The following is a 20,320-nucleotide window of genomic DNA, read 5'->3' as shown; positions in this document are numbered from 1 at the left end:
TTGGCCTGAATTCAAACCAGATATCCAAGCCAAGAGTGCTCCCTCCCTTGCAGTATACGTCAGGGGTAAATGGTCAGTTTTCAGTCCTGGCCTAACCATGCAAGGACCTGTTTGGTGCATTTAGTTTCACTCGGCAAAGCAGGGGGAAGTGATAGTACGTCCTCATCAGCAGATGGCAGGATGGCTGGGGAACGTCAAGCCCTAACGAGACAGGATCGGTATGACAGCAGGTGAAACGTGGTGCCAGCCAACACACGTCAGAGAGAACGGCTTGCCTGGCGTAGGCATGCTGCTCGGGGAGATCTCGGCACTGTCGTGCAGAAAAGAAGCCCCTGCAAGAGTATGGTGATGGTCCAAGTGGTGACCCCAAGGCGCAATGTGCACAGACAGGGTAGTTTTCAGAACGGAGAATATTCCCCCGCTCTTACACCAGGAATTTGGTGTATTGGGCCTTGAACAGTGTTGACTCTAGGAACAGAGCATCCCACTGAAAGGAAGAGTGGAAACACGGAGGCGTCAGGAACAGCAATGAATTGGTAATGTTCACTAGTAACAGATATTAGCAGGGTGGAGAGTGGCGGACAGTGTGGAGAACCCTTTGTGGTGGTGGTGGTGTGCACATCACAGGTCAGGTCTGCTGACAGTCCTGCTCCTGCTGCCAGGGCCAAGGGGCGTTCAGTGCGGTTGGGAAGGCAACCAACTAAACAAGCAAGAGGATGCCTGTTTTCGGGTATGGCATTGTAAAGTCCTTGTGGCAGCGAGTCGTGCAGGTGACAGCTTGTCCAAAAACATTGCTGGGTGGATAACAATAGCTGGCGTACATGGGGCAGCGAAGACACGTTGTCGAAACGCTTGTAGGCTGCAGATGCCAAAGCTGCCCAGCGTTAGCACTGCTGCGGCTCTGCCAAAGGGAGAGGGTGGGAGGGAGAAGAGAGGCCCTGCGCCAGCTGCCGCAAGGAGCCCTGGTGCAGACTGCGTTCCTCTGCCTGGCACTGTGAGGAGAAAGAGAAAGTCAGCCCTGACAAAATTATTTTGGGCACATGTTTAATAATTAATCATTGATTTTTAACAAAGACCGCATCGCAGACTTGTGTGGGATTGCAAGAAGATCAGCCTCAAAGAAGATTGTGGATTTATACTGGGTAAAATGTAAAGGATTTTGCAGGATTTTATAGTTTAAAAAAAAAGAAAGAGTGGCAGGGGGACAACATCATTTGTTTGTGCATGTGCGGCAAACTGAACATCTATTGCACTGTCTGCTGGGGAGCCAAAGGACAGACCTGTTGGGAAGGGAGCTGGGTGGCGTGGGAGTATTTGCCCTGGCGCATTAGTACTTACGATTAAAGCCTAATTACGAAAAATAGACGAAAAACCAGCTGAAGTTTAGCCTGACCTTAATCTGCCTGGAGACGGGTTTATTTATCTCGGCCACTTGTTTACAGTGGGGAATTTCAGCAGATTAAGCTGGGGAAGCGACCCTGTGGGAAAGGAGAGAATTTCTTTGATGGTTTGGAAACTTCAGTGCAGAATCAGAGTGCCTGTCCTCTCTGGGGCCCACAGCCAGGGATGCTGGGGTTGGGAGGCTTTGGTGACCCCTCTCCCTCCGCCTCGCCCCGTAATCAAAAAGCAGTTTTGTTTAGAGGCTTAGCTTAATCATGATCTGCTGTTGTGTTCCCCACTTAACCTTCTGCTGTCGGAAAGTTCAGATGAAGGTTTCTGCAGCATGTGAGCAGACACGAAGTCTGACCTAGCTCAGCGTATCAGCCCGTGGACAGGGTCAGCGGTGTTGTCAGCTGATGTCACTTAACCAAAGTGCTCAGAAAACCCATCTTTTCCATTTCCCAGATAGCTATCGTGGCATTTCCCCACCGAGATGGATGTGAATCCCTCTCCCCTTGTCCTCACCACGTCCTCCCTTGTACAGCAGAGCCCAGGGGAGTGGTTGAGCTCTCGGAGGGCTCCCAAGAGCAGGTTGCCAAGTCATGAGGATCCCTAGGATCACAACATAGCAGGGTTGCGGGAGCCAAAACTCTGGTGGGCGCATCACGTTCCTGGAAGCAGCGGAGCTGGAGCATCGAGCCTCGTTACAGACTGTCAGCCTCTCCGCTCTGAAAAATGAGCCCTGAGGAATCTGCCACGGTGGTTTAAGACTTGAGCCTGCAGTGGAGGCAGGGGAAAGTGGAGCGTGCCCATTGCCCCTCTCTCCTGTGCTCCCCGAGGCATGAGCCAAACCTGCTAGAAGTTGCTCTTTGCTGCAGAAACCCCAGACTGGATGCAGAGGGTGGTGACAGCCGATGGGAGCAGCGGTGGGGAGGGGGTGTCCGAAACCAGCCAGAGCCCCGGGGCTGCTCAATACAAGGAGCCAGACCTAGGATTTAGCTTATGCCAGCCCAAGGACGTGGCGTGTTTTATTCCCGGCTGGGGCGAGCAGCGAGCAAGCACTCAGCTGATGGTCAGTAAATCCTGGCTGTCCAAACAGGATCTCGAATCAGGGGCTTAAGGAAGACCTGACTTCCAGGGCTGAGGCCTGATTTTCCAAAGATGCCATGTCCGTGCAAGCTTCTCTGCAGCCAGGGGGATCTGGGGGCTGTTCAGCACCCCTGGTCGTCTCTGAACGCAGCGTGGCACAGATGGGGCTGTTGTCCCACTCTGTGCTCGCTGCCGTTGCTGGCTCTGGGCAGAATAATGCCTCTCTGTTTCTTTTCACTCCTGGGCATTTCAGTGATTAGGCAGTGGCTGAGGCTGGCCTGTCATGCTACCATACTTTAAGTTCCTGTTCTGTAGTTGCTGCTAAGCCACTTAGCAGAACATATGAAGTATTTAGTTTTCAGCAGTGGAGAAATGCCTGGCTTCGCATTCCAGTCCCTCTAAAGCACGTCTGTTTGCAGAGGGGAGATAATGGCGCAGGAGCGAACGACGTGGCCCTGCTCGGGGAGGGATGGGACCTACCCCAAGCCCTGCCCATTGAGGAGGGCTGCTGCCCCCCTGTCCTGTGCTATTTGACTGACTTCAGGGCAACTTTTCAAAGGGCTATTGAATGTTTTTGGAAACTGTGCTGGCCGTGGAAGCATTTGAAATATCCACCTGGGAATGTTGTCTCTGAGTGTAGCCAGAGGGGTCCCAAGAGCCCTAGATGAGACAGCTCCTCTCTTGTGTGTGCAATAATCTCTGATATTGCAGATCAGAAGGCTTAATTTGCCTCATTCGTCAGACCAGAGTGGAATTTCACCACTGTTTCCTGGCATGTGGGAACAGCAGTTCTGAGACACAAGTGGAGGTGGACCGAGAAAGGGCTGTTCTGCGTGTTTGCCGATCTCCAGTAGTTGCAATTGCTTTTCCTGTGCCCTTTCCTGGATGCAATACTGCTGCCACCATCTGCATTGTGATGCCCTGACGTCTCTCCCGCTGAGCAAAGCCGCTCAGCGCAGTTAAAGCGTGCACAGCCCTTGTGCATTACGTGCTGTGTTAATGACTGAAACAGCCATGCAAGTGTCCAGGCAGAGTGCAAGCTGCGCTCTGTGAATTGGGAGAGGGTGGTGAGGCTCAAACCATGTGTTGCTGCGGGTGAGAGGTTTCCACTCAGTCCTCTAATGTAGCAATGGGAATTTGGGCAGTTTGGCAGCAGCCCCGGGAAGGCAGCTGTGGCCAGCATCGTGCTTGGAGGCTGTCCTCTTCTCAGCTGCATTTGCGGGATGAAATGCAAAGAAAATGAGAACACAAGTGAGTTCATGGCAGTTTCAGAGCCTGAGAGTGATGGGGAGGAGGGGGACAGGAGTTGCCAGGACTTGCATCTCTGTTGTCCCACCTGCTCCTCTTGCAGCCCAGGGTGATGATGTTTGCACTTATTTGAGCTGCTGCAGTCCTGCTCGAAGCAGTGGGTCACCCAGGAGAGTGACCTAGGCTTGGTTAGCAGCACCAGTGTCAGCCCTTTCTGATGAAAGAATTAGTCGGATCTTAATGATGACAGATGCTCCTGGGCCTGGTTTTGCCTCTCATGTGATGGACAGAATTGTTGGGCACATGAGGTCCTGTGATGAGCCCAGTGGTTGTCCAGGTGCACATCCTGCTGATGCACACCTCCACTTGCAGGAGCCTTGTCCCTTGGAGGGCTCTCGCCTGCAAGACATCAAGCCAAACTCCAGGTTCCTCTGCTGCAATCTGGGAGCTACTGGGGATTAAATAAGAGGGGGGGGGGGGGAAAGAAAGGAAGAAAATACACCAAATCTCCTTTTTAAATAGTTGAATGCAAATGGCCTGAAGAACAATGGCAGATGAAATAGCATTCTGAGCGGGCTTTAAACTGCCTGGAACGTGGGTAGGATCAAAATCAGGTTAGTCTTTGGAGATACAGACTCTGCAGCTTGCCAGGGTGTTTTTAAGCATGCTTTGATGTGTAGTTCAAACACTAGATTTGTCCTGGCAGACAGCACTCACAAATTCATACACAGCCGATCTCTTCCTCCCTCCTCCCCACTGTCCCCCATCTCATGAGATTATAATTTAGCTTCATTACAGAGGAGTTTTACTTTTATTTAAAAGCTGTCTAAATCCCCCTCCTGGGTCTGTGCATTATGCTGCGATGAGTTTATGGATGCTGTTAAAATGTTCCTGGCTTTCATGAGGAGCACGGCAGCAGCAATGCAGAGGCCAGGTGGTGCTGGAGAGCATTGCCACACGGGTACGGCTTGGCATGTCCTTTATTTCTTCGCTTTGTTTAGGGGCGCTGTGGGTGTGTGTCGTGTTAAACCCCCACTGCAAGCTGGAAGAGAAATCCTGCTGGCTGCGGCAGCTGCGGAAGTGGGGCGAGATGGATGTGTGTCCCTTGGAAGATGGCAATTATGGCAACGAGCTTCCCAACATCACCAACGCGCTTACGCAGAGCTCCAGCCACAGCCAAGGTGAGTGTGGGCTGGGGGGAATGGAAATCCAGCCCATGGCCACAGAGTTTGGGTCCAGGTCAAAACTTGTCCCAGAAGCTTGACGTGTCTGTTGCTAGCTTGTACATGCCAGATGTTTCCTTTAGCTAGTCTATCCTGACCCCAGCAAGGTAAAAATGCTGCTTTGGTGGAAGGCAGTCCAGGTATGGTGTTTTTGCCACAAGAAAATCTCACTTCCCTAAATCACAAATTCTTTGGCTCGATGGGATTCAAGTTGTGTTTTTTAGAAGTTTGCTTTCCGTGGGCTTCTGGATTGCTCTGTTTAAAGCTTATTTCACGTGTGTCCATAGTACTGTGCAGCAACCAGAAAGGCAGTTCAAGCTCAGCACTTCGGTCACGTAGATGAAAATTGGCACTGCGCAGTCCTGGCACGTGGACGTGTGCGAACGCTGAGCACTGGCTCAGAGCTGCTTCTTCTGACGTCAACGGGAAGTTTACCCGGGGCTTCGTAAGGAGCAGAATTAGTCCAGTGCTGAGTGTTTCAAAAAAATCCCCCCCAAAGCAAATCACAGGGAAAAGAGACCCCCGCACGGCACAAAGCTGTGAGAACGCATCCAGACGCGTCAGTTGGGTCACCCTGTTCCCCTGCGGGCACAGAGCAGGGCACGGTGCTGGGGCTGAGTGTGCAGAAAGCAAACGTGGCTCTGGGCACTGCTCTCCCCGAGGACATCCAAGCCGAGCAAGTTGGCTTCCCTTATTTCGCTTGTCATCCCGTGGGTGATGTCTCTGGGAGACAGAGCAATGCAAAACACTTCATGGGAGCTGATTTTGGAGACTCATGAAAACGTTTGATTCTGTGCTGCACCTTGGGTGAGTTTACTGGCATTTTGAGCATAAAATCACTTCTAAAGACCGTTTTAGTGACTTGAGAGCTCGAGGAAGTTTAGACCTGTAGGAACAGGTATGCAAAAGCTGTACAGAAAGCCAGTGCTGCCTGAATCGGTGCAGAGCTGAGCTCTGCAGCCTTTGCTGTCGTGGGGCGGTGAGGCATAGGAGGTGGTGCAGAGCCCCTTTCCTAGCCGTTGAGCTTGGCTTACTGTTCTTTTATTCAAATCATAGCTGGAGCAGTTCAGTAGATAAGTCATTAGCCAAGGCTGTTAAAAGCAGTTCAAGTGCAGAGCACAAACGAAGCACCTTAGTTGTGGGTTTGTTCATTAGTGCTAAAATATTTTCTCAACCCCGACAAAGCATTTGATCCCTTTATATTCAAGCACTTTTTCCCTTTCCTTTTGCCTGAAATAGACATTAATTGAAACTTACTGCTCTTACAGTGCCTCCATCTGCTCTGCTATAATTGGTCTTTGGTGTATTACGTGCAGCCAAAGTGGGAAGAAGAGAGGGGGGAAGTCAGCCGTGCTGCGAAGGAAACTTCGCTCTTCTGGGTGTAATTAGTGCTCTTGGCCTCCCCTGCGGCCGCCGCGGTCCCCCAGCAGCAGCCCGGGAGAGGGGCCGGCCTGCCAGCCCCTTCCAGCTCAGCCCAGGACCATATGCCCTGCGCGCTCGCTGCGCCTGCCCGCCTCGCATGCACGTCATCGGGGATCGGCTTAATTTCACCCTGGCCTTGCTCCATCTCCTGCGGGGCCGCGCGCGGGCCTGGGACTCCCCCCCGGCGCTCCCAGCTCTGCAAAGGGTTTGCTCCGGCGTTCGGAGCAGGTCGCCAGGGCTAAGCAGGTCACGTTTTTAGATACGCGGAGACTTTCCAAAGCACCTCGCTGCCGCTCAGCCTATGCCGAGAGCGTCCCCCCGTCCCTCCGCTCCTGCCCGTCCAAGCCAGAGACTGAAAGCAAAGCTGATCCTGGAGGTGTCCCAGGGTTAGTGTTTGTGAATATGCAAATAGTGCTGCAAATTGTTGCCAGCTTCTTTTATTACTGAAGGATAATGGCTGTTTCCTGAAATCCTTCCTGTTAAAGTAAACCTGCTGGCTCGAGGAGGATTGGTTCTGTACATAGGAACACCTGTTTAATTTCTATCCACCTCAGGGTGCCTGCAGCATTCAGGCTAATTGCTTGTTGCCATCGTTTCCAGAGTGTGTTTATCCAGCCGCCCTGGTTCAGCTTTGAGCAGAGCCTTTTGTTTTCCCCTCTTGAATTCATTTAACTTGGCCGTCTCGCAGATTGCAGGACCTAACATTGAGCATTGCACCGTGCTTGGGGCTTCCTGTTCTGCAGCCTTTTTTTGCTGCCGTGTTCCAGCGTGGCTGGGACACATAGTCCCCTGTAGCAGGGGAGCTACAGCCAGGCCCTCTCCTCCCCACAAACCACCTGTGTGATTTGCCCGGCCGGAGTGAAAATCTTGTTCTGCCCCATCGTTCCCGGATAGGAAGCAAGCAGCCAGTTACCCTCTCTTGCTGCCCAACAGCACTGTCCAAGAAAAACGGTGACCCAAGAGAAATCTCAGCCCGGAAGAGCCAGACCAGACAGTTGCCTGATTCATTGGAGAGCAGGTAGTAACTGCAATAAGCACCAGTTGGATTTACCAGTAGTATCAGCCCGGTTGTGTGAGCAGACACCTCTGTCTTCTAAGGTAGAGGGACCACATGGATAGATGTGAGTGTAGGAAGCAGCCTGTTCCTTTTTATTCTTCCATTAATACATAGCAAGCTGTGTTATTTTGGGTTGCATAATAACAAAGCAGCACTCGCTAGCTTTGAATAATGTCATTTTAGTTACAGAGCAGCCTGGCTCTGAACACAGGCACAGACAGATGATTGCTGCAGAGCTGTGGGGTTTAGGATGGTGCTGTCTCTTCCCTTCCCAGCCCCCTTGCATGCCCTGCAGTGTTTACTGGGAAGGTGGTGGTTCCCGACTGCCCAGAGGCAGGTGGGACTTGCTAGCACAGGTCCCTTTGCAAGCCCAGTGCTGGCCCACAGTAGCTGTCTGCACTCTGTGCTTTCCCCCTGGAGGGCTGCAATTTTTTTTTTTTTCCCCTGAGGTACCAGCCTTGTATGTGACAGCAGATTGCCATCAGAAGGCTAACAGCAGCAGTCGAATGGGTCCGGCGCTGGGTCTGTGCTTGCTTCCAGGCTCCTTGAGGGAAGGACTTGCCATGTCTCAGCTGTTCCTGTGCTCCAAGCCTGGAGCAGCGCTAGCTGAGTCGTTCCCAGCTAACGTCCCTCACCGTCACCTTGAGCATCCTGGAGCTCAACATGAAGGCTGCAGACGGTCTCATGCAGGAGCTGTCTCTATTGCTGGGCTGCAGGAAGGTCCCGCTGCTGCTCCAGAGGCACTGACCGTATTTCTCTTTGCAGACTCCCTGGCCAGGCCCAGACGAACTGTGTTCACCCGTGCGATCGAGGGCTGTGACCTCCACTGGCAGGACAGCCACTTGCAGCGCATCATTAGCAGTGACTTCTATGTGTCTCCCTCTTACCAGCGCGAGGGTGAGAGCCTCCTCTTCAACTCCCAAGGGCAGCCGCTGTGGCTAGGTAAGTGTCCAAATCAATGGCCCTTGTGCGGCCTGGGTGGGTAGGGTTGCTAGCACAGGCGAGCCACCCCAGGCATTGGAGCTCTGCAACCCTGAGTCCTTCCTCCTAATGGAGAAACCCAGTGGTCTTCCTGTTTGTAAGCTTCTGCATCCTAGATTGAAAGCACCTCCTTGCCCTTAGCCTTAGGAATGGGACGAGCAGCAAGACTCGATGTGCAGGTGCACACCCGCGCCCCAGCCACAATCTCTATAGCAAGTCCCACATACACAGCCGTGGCAGGGAGGTCTGTGCAAGCCAGCCTTCCCTTGGGCAGCTTGGGCCAGGCTCACAGTGTCCTCTTTTATCCTGCCTGTGTTTGGCTGTCCCTAGTGCTGAGCTCCCAGTATTCCCTGTACTAAGGGACTGGGCACTTAGAAACAGAGTCCCTAGAGAGCTGGTGGGGAGCAGAGCTGTATCCTTGGGATCTTTTCTTCCTTGCTCTCACCTACTCTTTAGTCTCCCCTGAAATGCAATTAGCAGACAGTATAATTAAGCCTTGTGTGAGCTTAGGGCATACTGGGACCAGTGAAGCCCAGTGCTGTGCAGCCAGGGAGGTGACTGTACGTACATGGAGAAGGTCAAAGCCCACCACTGCACTGTAGTCTGCTCAGAAAGCCGGGGTCTGCAGTCACCTGGCCAAATGGGAAGAGAAAGTTTATGGCCACCAAGACGCTTGGTTTATGGAGCAGATGGCATTAAGTTGTCATTAAAGCCAGGAGATGGATTGAAAAGGGCTCATGTGAAGGCCACTGGTACGTCCTCTGCTAGTGTAGATAGAGCAGGAGAGGACATTATTTTTCTGATGTAGTCGCCTTTGATTTTGGATTTTCTGCTTTTGCTTTCTTGGTGCCCTTTCAGGGACACAGTGCAGGGAGAAGAGTGTGATTTGTCAGCGGCTTTCAATGATGAATTCAGCGAGAAGCTGAATGTTTCATCCGTTTAGCAAATAGAAGGAACCAACAAGAAGCTCTTCTGTAGATGTGCTTGTTCTTAACCCCCTTTCTCGTGTGTTCCCTGTGGGTGACTTTTGGAACATGGAAACCCCATTTGCGGAGGTGGTTGTTCGCATTTCCAAAGCTCTCTGATCTCTTCCAGGAATAGAAATTATCCCTTCCCATAACTTTAGATCTTATGTGTTTGCCTTCCACCCCCCACCCCCGGTAGGACATTTGCAAGAAAATGGGATTTTAGCCGCTTGTTATGCGGCATGTCTTGTCATCTGCTCCTGCTAATTTCTCAGTCAGTCATAATCCTCTCCACAGTTGCTTGTGATTTCAGGTGAGCAACGAGCAGCAGGAGCAGATGAATTTCTAAGCAACCATGAGTCTTGGGGGGGTTTCATGCAACTGTTCCTAATAATAAAACACCAGGTAGGAGAACTGCAGAAGAGACAGTTTCTGCAGAACTCGCTCCATGGAGGCATCAAGGAAGCTGTTCAAAATGTCATCCCAAATCTGCCAGCTCCCCCAGCACAGTGCAGGAGGCACACTGCCTTATCCCATATATCTCCTGTGTAATGAGAGCAGAGAGTTCTTGGAGGAGATGGAGAGAGGTTGTTGGATGAACACCAATGAAAGAGACCGTAAAATGGGCAGATCTTAGGAGCGATAAGAGGCAGGGTGTTTGGAGCTGTGGTGTTACAGGAGTGGCACACTGAAAATGCTTCCAGCAGACTAGACAAGGTTTGCGGAGGTCAGGGTTTAGGTACTGCAACGGCTGCCACAGGTTAACCATGATGGGAGTCCCATTAGTATTCCTGGGAAGCATCCCTGCCATGAGCAGTGAGAGTCTAATGACTTTAAACGGGAGCAGGAGTTTAGACAGGGCGTGGGGAAGATAACAGAAGAAAATGCTCAGAAACTGGATGCTGTCAAATTCTTTCCCCCATCAGTAACATCCCAGGGGTTTCTGTGCTTCTCTGCCTCAGCTGTGCCTGTGTTTGACCTTGCCTTGCAGAGCACGTCCCAACAGCCTGTGCTCGGGTGGATGCCCTGCGCTCCCACGGGTATCCCAGGGAAGCTCTCCGACTGACTGTTGCCATAATCAACACCCTGCGACTGCAGCAGCAAAGGCAGCTGGAAATATATAAGCATCAGAAGAAAGGTATGACCAGTGCTATCACAGAAGGATCCTGCCCGGGTCTGGGTAGTGGTGTCACAGTCGCTTGAGAAGGTCCTCTCCACCCCGGACTTGGTGCTGCCCCAGAGCAGCAGAGGTTTATGGTGGGCAGTGCTGTAGGTGACTGCTCGCACCCCAGAAGAACAAACTGATGGACGTGATTGAGCCAAACTGTGTTGGCACCCACATGTTGAGGACAGAGAGGTGCCCAGTAACACATGAGGTCTCCGGGCTGCTTGAGAAGCGCTGTTTGTGTTCCCACTGTTGCCACGTGTGCTTGTGTGTAAGGGTTGTGCAGGTGACTGCGGGTGGTACCTGCGTTAAAGAGAAGCCACTTGTCAGAGGAGCTGCAGTAACTGGCTGCGTGTGCTACCTCGACTTTGCAGTTGTGGAGTAAAATGTACCAGGAGACAAGAGCAGCATTTTTCATTTTGCAGTTGCAGTTGGCAGAGAGCTGGGGTCAGCTACTACAATGCAGCTGATGGGGGGTAGCTTCTTGGGGCCTAGCTAGCTCAGTCAGGTGGAGGCCATCAAAAGTTGGAGTTTTTAAAACTTACTGAGGGTCTTTGTTCCCTCCAGAGAGATTTCTACTTGTGTTTCCAAAACATACTCAGGCTACCATTGCGAATGAGTCCTTAAGGTGCAGGTCTTACTTTACAGACTCTGTCTTGGACTCTGCAATGCATTCACCATTTCTCTTCCCCCGTGTCCACCGGGAGCAAAGAACAAGCAGCTGCATCCTCTGTGGTCCTCGACCAGATTCCCACCAGCTTAGGGATGCCCTTTCTGTTGGGTGACTGCTCCCTCTCTTCCTGTGGCAGCCTGTGTGGCAGCTAAACTGCTTGTCATCCTCTCCAACTAATGTGCCAGAGTTGGCCCCTAGTCTCTAGAGGTCCCCTTGTCCTAAGCCGCTAGGGTAAGGAAAGGCCTCTGGTCTCAGAGACCTTTCTGAGTGCAGAAGCTGTCTTTACGTTCCTCATGTTTTGTTTTGTTTTGTTTCTTTTCTGCAGAGCTGCTGCAGCGAGGGGCAACAACCATCACTAACTTGGAGGGCTGGGTGGGCCACCCTCTGAATCCCATCGGCTGCCTCTTTCTCACACTGACTGAAGCCTGTAGATTAGAAGAGGAAAATTGCCTTGAAATTTCAGGTATCAAGGCTCCTCCTCATTCTCTTCCAGATGGCTCCAGCTGAAATGTGCCCAGCAGGCAGGTCCTGGGTTTAGCTTTTGGGCTCAGGACTCCTGGGCTCCAGATCCTTACTCTCTCCCTCTTTGCAGGAGCAGCCAGGACAATGCTGCAGTGCAGAGGGAGGGAGATGGTGCCTTGGGTTTGACTGGCCCCAGGATTGGCAGCCAGAGCAGAGCAGCGTAGCTGCATAGCAAAACTGGGCCAGGTGGTGCCAGCCCACGGGAAAGTTCTGGTTTTAACTGTTGCCCTGCGACACTTGGCTCAGGTCACTCTTGGCTCAGATCTCCCTGGTCTCCTGGTAAGAGCAAGAAGGAGGGCAAAGCCCCAAATCCTTGCCCAGGAGCTTTTGTCCATCAGTCAGGATATCCTGTTATCCCTGGCAGGCAGCAAGGGAAGCATGGTTCTTGCTTTTGAATTTCAGAGGTTTTACTCTCTGCTGTGGATCTTCCACCTGGGAAGGCTGCTCTAACCCTGCAGCATCTCTCCCCCTTCTTCCAGACACAGGGGACTCCAAACCCCCGGTGTACCAACACGTGCCCGTGGCCACTGGCAGCCAAGACAGCGCCGAGTCCTACCTGTCCCTGGCCTTAGAGGTGGCGCTGATGGGGATGGGTCAGCAGAGGGTGATGCCTGAAGGCCTCTATGCCCAGGACAAGGTGTGTCGCAACGAGGAGCAGATCATAGCTCGGCTGCAGGACCTGGAGCTGGACCCGGTGCTGGTGCAGACCCTGCGGAAGCAGTGCATCCTGCTGCTGGAAGGTGGGGGCTTGGCACTGGGGGTGGCCAGGTGGAGGGGGCTATGCTGGTGGGGCTTGTCCATGCGTGGGGCCAGCCCTCAGAGGGGCTGATGCATGTTGCGTTGCAGTGCAGAGCATTACTTGAGGTGCTGTGCCACCACCAACACCTTGAGCATCAAGGTTTTTACATACTTTCTCTGGTGACGCTGCTTGGCCGCACATATCTCATGTTTTGGGTTAGGCATCTGTTGCCTTTTGCTCCCATCGCGTTGGGCTGCTGTCTGTTTGGGTTATGAGCCTGAAGGCATCCAGGCAGCCGTGGGTTGGTGTATCTCTAGGAATCACTGACCCAAGCCAAGAGGCCATATCCAACTGCCTGTGCATCTTGTTTGCAAAGAAAAAGGGGTTATGGGGGATGCTCGCAGTGGTGATTTGAGGGAAACTCTGCTGTTTCTCTGGACCACTAGTGTGCATCTAGCTGGCTCCTGTGTCTCAGCTGGGTGTTGCAATGTCTCTGGGGTGCTCTTTCCAGTGTTTATGGCTCTCTGACCTGATCCTGACTTCTTCCTCTGTGCACATGGTGCTGAGTCTGTAGGATGGCTGCTCTGCCCCAGTGCCATGATCTGGCAAAGCAAGGGTTTGCTGATGTCTCTGGAGCAAGACTGCCTCAAAGGCGTTATGGAGGAGAGTGCAAAGCACGTGACCTAAGCTTCAGAGGAATTTTGACGTGAAAGGTTTTTTACAAAACAAAGCAGCAGCCATTTGCCCTGGATCCAACCTTATTAATGCGCCAGGGACTTGTGGAGCAGATCTGGGGTGCTAACCCCAGAGAGAGCTCCTGCTGTGCTGATTGCTGATGGGCTCTGCTTCTGCCTAGGTGGTCCCTTCAGTGGCTTGGGAGAAGTGATCCACCGTGAGAGTGTCCCCATGCACACCTTTGCCAAATACCTGTTCTCCGCCCTGCTGCCCCACGATGCAGATCTGGCGTACAAGCTGGCTTTGCGGGCCATGAGGTTGGTGCATGTTTTATTCTATCTCTGTCTCTGTTTTTCCTTTCTGCTCTGCTCCTCTGGGAAGCTGGGACTCTCTGCAACCTCAGAGCAAGGATGGGAGCAGAGGCAGGCCTAAGACTTGGGATCCTGCACTGCACGTCCTGGTGCCAGGCAGCAGTGTGCCTTCTCCATGTTTGGGTGATTCCTGGTTTTCAAGCTCCAAATTTTCAATTCCAAAGGCGTTTGCACAGGCTGGCTGAGGTCTGCTGGTCACATCCAGCCTTGCACTGCTGCTCTGTCCGTTTGGCAGCGAGTCCAGCCCTCTGTCCAGCTCTTTGCACTAGATCACCTGAGGTTGGGCCACCATCTGCCTGTCCTCGTGACAGCCAGTGCAGGTCCCAGGCACACACTGTCCTGTCATCTGCCTTCTGTCTGCAAAGCCTTGGGGGCCCTGCAGCCCCCCTGCCCGCAGGAAGGGTTGTTATCCTGCTTGGCAGGTGGAATGGCACAGATGGGCAGATGATTTGCCCCAAGCTCCAGGATGTTGCAGAGCTGAGCGGAGAGTGCAGCCGCGCTCTGTTGTCCATTAAAGCCCAGCTCCGTCTCTGGGACCAGAGGGGAGCCTATCCTGGTTCCCCTCAGCTCTGCCTGTGGGGACAGGGCCGATGCTGAGAGCTGCCCCATCTCCCTCCCCAGCGTGTGACACACTTGGTCATACCCATCTGCTGCAATTTTGGCAGGGGCTGGATGGGCTTGCCTTTGCCCATGCCCTTCCCCGGGATGTTTCAGGAGCATCCCGCCGGGCTGCGGTACCCCTTCCTGCGGCATCCCGGCTGTGGGGCCCCAGTGGAGCAGGACAGGGGTCTACACTCAGCAGGGCTGCAGGTCCCTCCCGCCATGCATTGTTGGGGAAGCTGCTCTTGCAAAGGCTGGAAATTCCCAAATGAGTCGCTGCCTGAAGGACAGGAAACCCCGGAGTGTCCTGGTGCACTGTCCCCCTGACACCATGAAAAGTCCCAGCCTAGAAAATCACCTTTCTTACGGCATTTCCCAACCATGTTGGGTCTTCTCTCCCCAACTTGGAGGGAAATTTTGAAATCCCCCTGCCTTGGGAAGAGCTATTTAGGGGACAGCCAGACCGAAAGAGCAACCAGGGTGCTCTGCAGTGCTTGGGGCCACCATGCCCAGCCGGACCTAAGGACACGCAGGTCGGTTTGTGCAAGGGGGACCCTGGGGAGCAAAAGGGGTCGTCCATGGCTGCCGAGCAGGAAAGGCACCCAGTACCCTGGGAGCGGGGCAACCCCACTGCAGCCCCCAGGTCCCATGGGGTCAACCCAGCTGGAGGAAGGGTTTGTCCTGCCAGGGCTCAGTCTCTGCCTCGTGCTGCAGGTGGGCAAAAAACACCATTCTCCTCAGTGGTGGAGGGGATGCACATCACGTTGCTCCCTCGTCATGTGTGTCTGTGCCTGGCCCTATGCCCAGCTGGGACCTCCTAGGTCAGGGGGTCTCTGATCTGGGTGGCAAGGTTGGGTCTTTGCTCTCGGGTGGGTGCCCCGAGCCCACAAACAGGGAAAGCAGAGACTAGCTGATCCTCAGTGACCAGGGAGACAATTTCCCTTCTGCAAGCCTTGGCTGGCTGTCGAGCTGGTGACACTAGCACCGACTCATGTCAGGAAATGGGGACGTGTAAGAGCTGACATGGTTGTATCGCTGTGGCTAGCAAAGTGAGACCTCCACTCCCCTTTCTGAGGCTTCCTTTTCCCCCGAGTTTTTCAGGCTTTTGCATATCGCCACACCAGCAGGTAACCCAAAACCACTGCAGGGGCCCTTGGGAAATGTGCCGCTGCTTCTGATCATAACTGGACATTTTAAGAAGAACCAGATGATAAAGCCAGGAGTTCTGCTGTGCGCTTTGACATAAAAGGAGCGCAGAGGGAGGAGGGCTTCTTTCTTTTTTATTCTTTTTTTTTTTTCTTGAGGCTTGTTTTCCCTTACAAGTTTATAAATCACTTCACGGATCATTTTCTCCCTTTCAAGTAGGTCTGAGCTTGATCCCTGTGCCCATGTGTTGTGCATGCAGCCTGGGGAGCCCCCACACATGCACAGCAGCAGGACACTTTCAAAGGCATCGCCACGGGCGGCTGCCTGAGAGCAGCCCCTTCCTCACCTTGCCAGTGCTGCAGGGACGAGGGGGCGACACCGGGGCTCTGATGTTGCCTCCTTCTGCTGCCCTTTTAGGCTGCCCGTGCTAGAGACCACGGCACCGTCGGGCGACGTGACGCACCCCCACCACCTGGTCTCGGTGGTCCCCAGCAGATACCCGCGCTGGTTCACCCTGGGGCACCTGGAGTCACAGCAGTGCGAACTGGCCTCCACCATGCTCACAGCAGCCAAAGGTTGGTGCGGGGCCAGCGCCGGAGAGACTGGGGGGGCCAGGGAGGTCTGGGGGAGCTGGATGCGTGGCGGGTTCGCGCCACGGTTTAGTTTGCAGTCTCTTGTCCCTCTGCCTGGTTGGTTTTGTCCTGCACCACAGTGATCTTCTGCTCAGGCTGCAGAAGGGAGAAGACTCCCTGGCTCAGCATGCCGCGGGTGGCTTTTGGCAGGGCTGGCGATAGGAAACGGATGTGTTGTGCGGAACACCAGGATCCCAGCTGCAGGTGGCTTGTAAAACACCTCCTCGCTGGTCTCTTGGGCCTCTTCATTTCCTACCCAGGCACGACGATGGAGGCTAGCAGAGGCTTTTCATTAAACTTCCATTTGTTGAGAAACCAACCCCACCACCTTCTGGCGGCAAACCTGCCAGGCTGGTGAACGCTTTGTGCCCAGCATGGGCTGGCGAGCTGAGCACTTGTGGCTGGCTTACCGTCCAGCACAGCATCCGTGAGCACCTCCAGAAAGCTCCAGCCTTGCTGGCTTTGCAGCACCCGTTCGCTCCTTCCTGCCCTCCTTCACCTCGCTGCTTTTCTGGGGCTGGCTGTGTCCTTTCCCCAAATTGTGGTGACCTGATGGAGAGCTGGTGCCTGGACAGAAGTGGTTTATCGTTAGTTTCTTCTCCCTGCCAGCCCTTTACGGGGATGAGTTTTGTGCTGGAGGTATAGGGCCATTGGATTAAATGTTTTTTCTGACAGTGCTGTTCCGTGGCTGTTCCCTCACTGCAGCATGTCCCAGTGCAATCCCATGTCCTCACAGCATTTCTCACCCGCGCCCCCGTTAACCATTTTAGGGAGACTTGGAATTTGGTGATGGTGCAAACGGCTGCTGTGCGTGGCAGGAGGTATTTTTAGCTATTAGTCATCCGAGCTGTCTGTGTGTGCCCAGGTGCAGCTCTAGGTTTGCTGTGTTGCTGTGCATTATTTGGTTTTCTTTACACGAAATTCAGCTGCTCAGTTTATGACTGTGGGAGTAAAGCTCTGTCTCAGATGTCTTGAGTCCAGTAAAGCAGCAAATCCGAGTAGTCCTGGCCAGGCCTTTGTAGTGGGAAGGGATTACTGCACAAAACAGTACACGTCACAGAGTCACAGGGTTGGAAGGGACCTCTGGAGATCATCTAGTCCAACCTCCCCTACTCAGACAGGGTCACCTAGAGCACATTGCACAGGATCATGTCCAGGTGGGTTTTGAATATCTCCAGAGAAGGAGACTCCGCAGCCTCTCTGGGCAACCTGTTACAGTGCTATGTCACCCTCACAGTAAAGAAGTTTTTCCTCATATTCAAATAGAAGTTCCTGTGTTTCCTGTGTTTCAGTTTGTGTTTGTTGCCTCTTGTCCTGTTGCTGGGCACCTCTGAAAAGAGTCTGGCCCTATCCTCTTGACACCCTCCCTTAAGATATTTGTATACATTGATAAGATCCCCTCTCAGTCTTCTCTTCTCCAGGCTAAACAGGCCCAGCTCTCTCAGCCTTTTCTCATAAGAGAGATGCTCCAGTCCCCTAATCATCTTCGTAGCCCTATGCTGGACTCTCTCCAGCAGTGCCATGTGTCTCTTGTATTGGGGAGCCAGGAATTGGACACAGCACTCCAGATGTGGCCTCACCAGGACTGAGTAGAGGGGGAGGATCACCTCCCTCGACCTGCTGGCAACACTCTTCCTCATACACCTCAGGATACCATTGGCCTTCTTGGCCACAAGGGCACATTGCTGGCTCATGGTTAACTTTTTGACTCCCAGATCCTTCTCTACAGAGCTGCTTTCCAGCAGGTCAGCCCCCAGCCTGTGCTGGTACATGGGGTTATTCCTCCCTAGGTGCAGAACCCTGCCCTTGCCTTTGCTGAACTTCATGATGTTCCTGTCCATCCAACTCTCCAGGCTGTCCAGGTCTCTCTGAATGGCAGCACAGCCCTCTGGGGTATCAGCCGCTCCTCCCAGTTTTGTATGTCAGCAAACTTGCTGAGGGTGCACTCTGTCCATTCAGGTCATTGGTGAATAAGTTGAACAAGACTGGACCCAGTACTGACCCCTGGGGGACACCACTAGCTACAGATCCCTCCAACTAGACGCTGCACCGCTGATCACAACCCTCTGAGCTCTGCCATTCAGCCAGTTCTGTTTGTGCGGCAAACAGCTTTTTTCTTTGATGTTCCTAAACAAAGACTGACCTTTCCCCAGCCATTTAGCACTGGGCATCTCCCCAAAGCCGTGCTTTGCTGGGAGAAGTCTGTTTTACAGCCATCAAACTTGAGCCCAGGGTAGATGGAATAAACCAGAGGTCAGAGCCCTTGGGAACATGCTTGACTGGAGACATCTGTCCTGGGACTAGCCAAGGAGCAGGCAGGAGATCGATCCAGGTCTCAATTTTCTGTTTGCAGCTGGAGGCTGATGTGGGGTGGCTGACACGGGGTGGCTGCGTTTGGCCGCACAGTGCAGGCAGCCTGTCTGGTGCTGAGACTGCCCGCGCGGCTCTGAGCTAGGGGGTGATTTGGGATCCAGTCAGTGTGGCTGTTTGAAGCCTGCCTGGAAAAGCAGCAAGAGCAGGGAAAATGCCGAATTGCACTGCTGCTCTTCCTAGCTCAGTGCCATGTCTGAGGCAGGAGATGCTGTTACATAGGAGAGTGCATAAGGGGGGGCAGCGGGCCCCGGATTTTGCGGTTTGGGCTGAAAGTGATGGCCAGAATGAATGGAGGAGGTTCAAGCTGTCTCTCCCCAGCTGGAAATCCAGCCTTGCTGCAGTTTTTCTAAGGACACAGAGTGAGGAGGCTTATACCGTCTTGCTGCGTGGCCATAGGGATCAGAAGTGTCGTGGCAACAAACTGCAGGTGGTTTCTAGCAGGAACACTGGGCAGCAAGGTGGTTTCCTGCAGAGCGTTGTGGTGCTACAGCCATAACAGGCACGAACAGGCAGCGCGTCCCATGCAATACAGCAGAGCGAGGTGTTACCGGGGGACTGAGCTGCTGTGGGGGCAGAGGGGGTTCCTGCTTGATGCTAGTGTATTGAAAAGTGTCTGGTGTCATTTGGGACTTTTTATCTTGGTGGGTTTATCCTCACTTTGAGTGAGGATGGATGCTGCTTCATCGGTGAGGACGGATCCTGCTTCATAGGCTGTGTTGCCTCAGAGGACTCACGGAGGAGAGATTAAAGCAGGTCCTGGAGGCCTGTGGCCTGAGCTGCTCCTCGTTCCTCCAAAAGGAGCCTGGCATTGGCACTTCATCAGCAAATGTACTAATCCCCTGGCCACGGGACTGTACTGCAGGGACAAAAAGGGACAGACACTCTGTTTTGCTGTCAGACTGCAGGGCCTGATCCTGCGTGCTTGCGCATCCCTCCACATGTGCGGCTGGAGGTGCCTCCATGGCTGCAGGGGTGCAGGCTGACCTTGCTGAAGGGCTGGTTCACCACGCGGTGCAGGAAGGGGACGGGATCCAGGGAGAGGGGGAGACAGGCTGAGTCATCTGACCATCCTTGCGTGCACCCAGGGGACATGCTGCGCTTACGCACAGTGCTGGAGGCCATCCAGAAGAACATCCACTCCTCCTCCTTGATCTTCAAGCTGGCCCAGGACGCATTCAAGATTGCCACACCAGCTGACAGCAACTCAGACACGACGCTGCTCAACGTGGCGCTGGAGCTGGGGCTCCAGGTATGAGAATGCGCTGGGGATGCCTGCAGCCCTTCTGTCCCCCTTGCTGTGGGAACAGCCCTGGGGGGCTCTTCAACTGAGCAGGTGGTCCCCCAGGTCACCTAGGACTTGCATGGAAGGAGTAAACTCATTGTGCGTGGCCTTGAGCGGGGCAGCTCAGTCCCAGGAGGTCCATGTGCCTGCTGCAGTTTGGGTGGAGGTGAGGCAGTGCCCGAAAGCCTTGGGGAGCCGAGAGGCATCAGGGCTGTGGGGATCTTTGCGAGAGCACTGTGGTCCCGGGTGACCTTGGGTGGTCCAATGGGGCGGCTGGTCACCCTGGGTTTGCCTTGCAGGTAATGCGCATGACTTTGTCCACCCTCAACTGGCGGCGGCGGGAGATGGTGAGGTGGCTGGTGACGTGTGCGACAGAAGTGGGTGAGTACTTCGCTACCTCGCTCCGCCAGGGGGGAGCTGGCCTGCATGTGGTGGGAGCATGGTGGGCACGGAGATCCCAGGAACAGTTTATAGTCTTGGGCCAGGGAGTTAGGGGAGACCCAGGAGACCTCCTTCTTTCTTCTTGGGCAACTCAGTGAACCCCCAGAGTATCAGCTGGCAGGACTGGGGCCATAGCAAAGGGTGGATTTGGGACTGGGATAGGCCCCCCAACCTGGGCCAGGCTGGAGGTGTTTGCTGTACCCTGTGCCATGGGAGTGCAGGGTGGCATCCCTGTGTGCCCTTCTCCAGACCTGTCCCTGTTGTAGTGGAGGCCATGGCTCTAGCGCTGCTGTGGACTCGCTTTCCTTGGCTGTGGGTCCAGGGTGGCTCCGGATG

The 20,320-nt window shown here is 53.8% G+C and overlaps 1 protein-coding gene across 1 annotated transcript in view; it reads left to right on the top strand.

Annotated features, from left to right (window-relative positions):
- The window catches only part of ZSWIM5 (zinc finger SWIM-type containing 5), a 108,002-nt gene that overhangs the window by 86,105 nt on the left and 1,577 nt on the right, over window positions 1-20,320 (top strand). The window contains exons 5-13 of the mRNA XM_064516122.1: window positions 4,719-4,898; window positions 8,185-8,361; window positions 10,357-10,503; window positions 11,529-11,666; window positions 12,205-12,465; window positions 13,321-13,456; window positions 15,674-15,831; window positions 19,347-19,510; window positions 19,843-19,924. Coding sequence (XP_064372192.1) covers window positions 4,719-4,898; window positions 8,185-8,361; window positions 10,357-10,503; window positions 11,529-11,666; window positions 12,205-12,465; window positions 13,321-13,456; window positions 15,674-15,831; window positions 19,347-19,510; window positions 19,843-19,924 — 1,443 coding nt within the window. The remainder of the gene's footprint in view (window positions 1-4,718; window positions 4,899-8,184; window positions 8,362-10,356; window positions 10,504-11,528; window positions 11,667-12,204; window positions 12,466-13,320; window positions 13,457-15,673; window positions 15,832-19,346; window positions 19,511-19,842; window positions 19,925-20,320) is intronic.

The sequence above is a fragment of the Dromaius novaehollandiae genome, chromosome 8 (assembly GCF_036370855.1).
Source record: "Dromaius novaehollandiae isolate bDroNov1 chromosome 8, bDroNov1.hap1, whole genome shotgun sequence".
NCBI lineage: Eukaryota > Metazoa > Chordata > Aves > Casuariiformes > Dromaiidae > Dromaius > Dromaius novaehollandiae.
The sequence above is the reverse complement of the archived record's forward strand: the minus strand, read 5'-3'. Positions and strand labels throughout refer to the sequence as shown.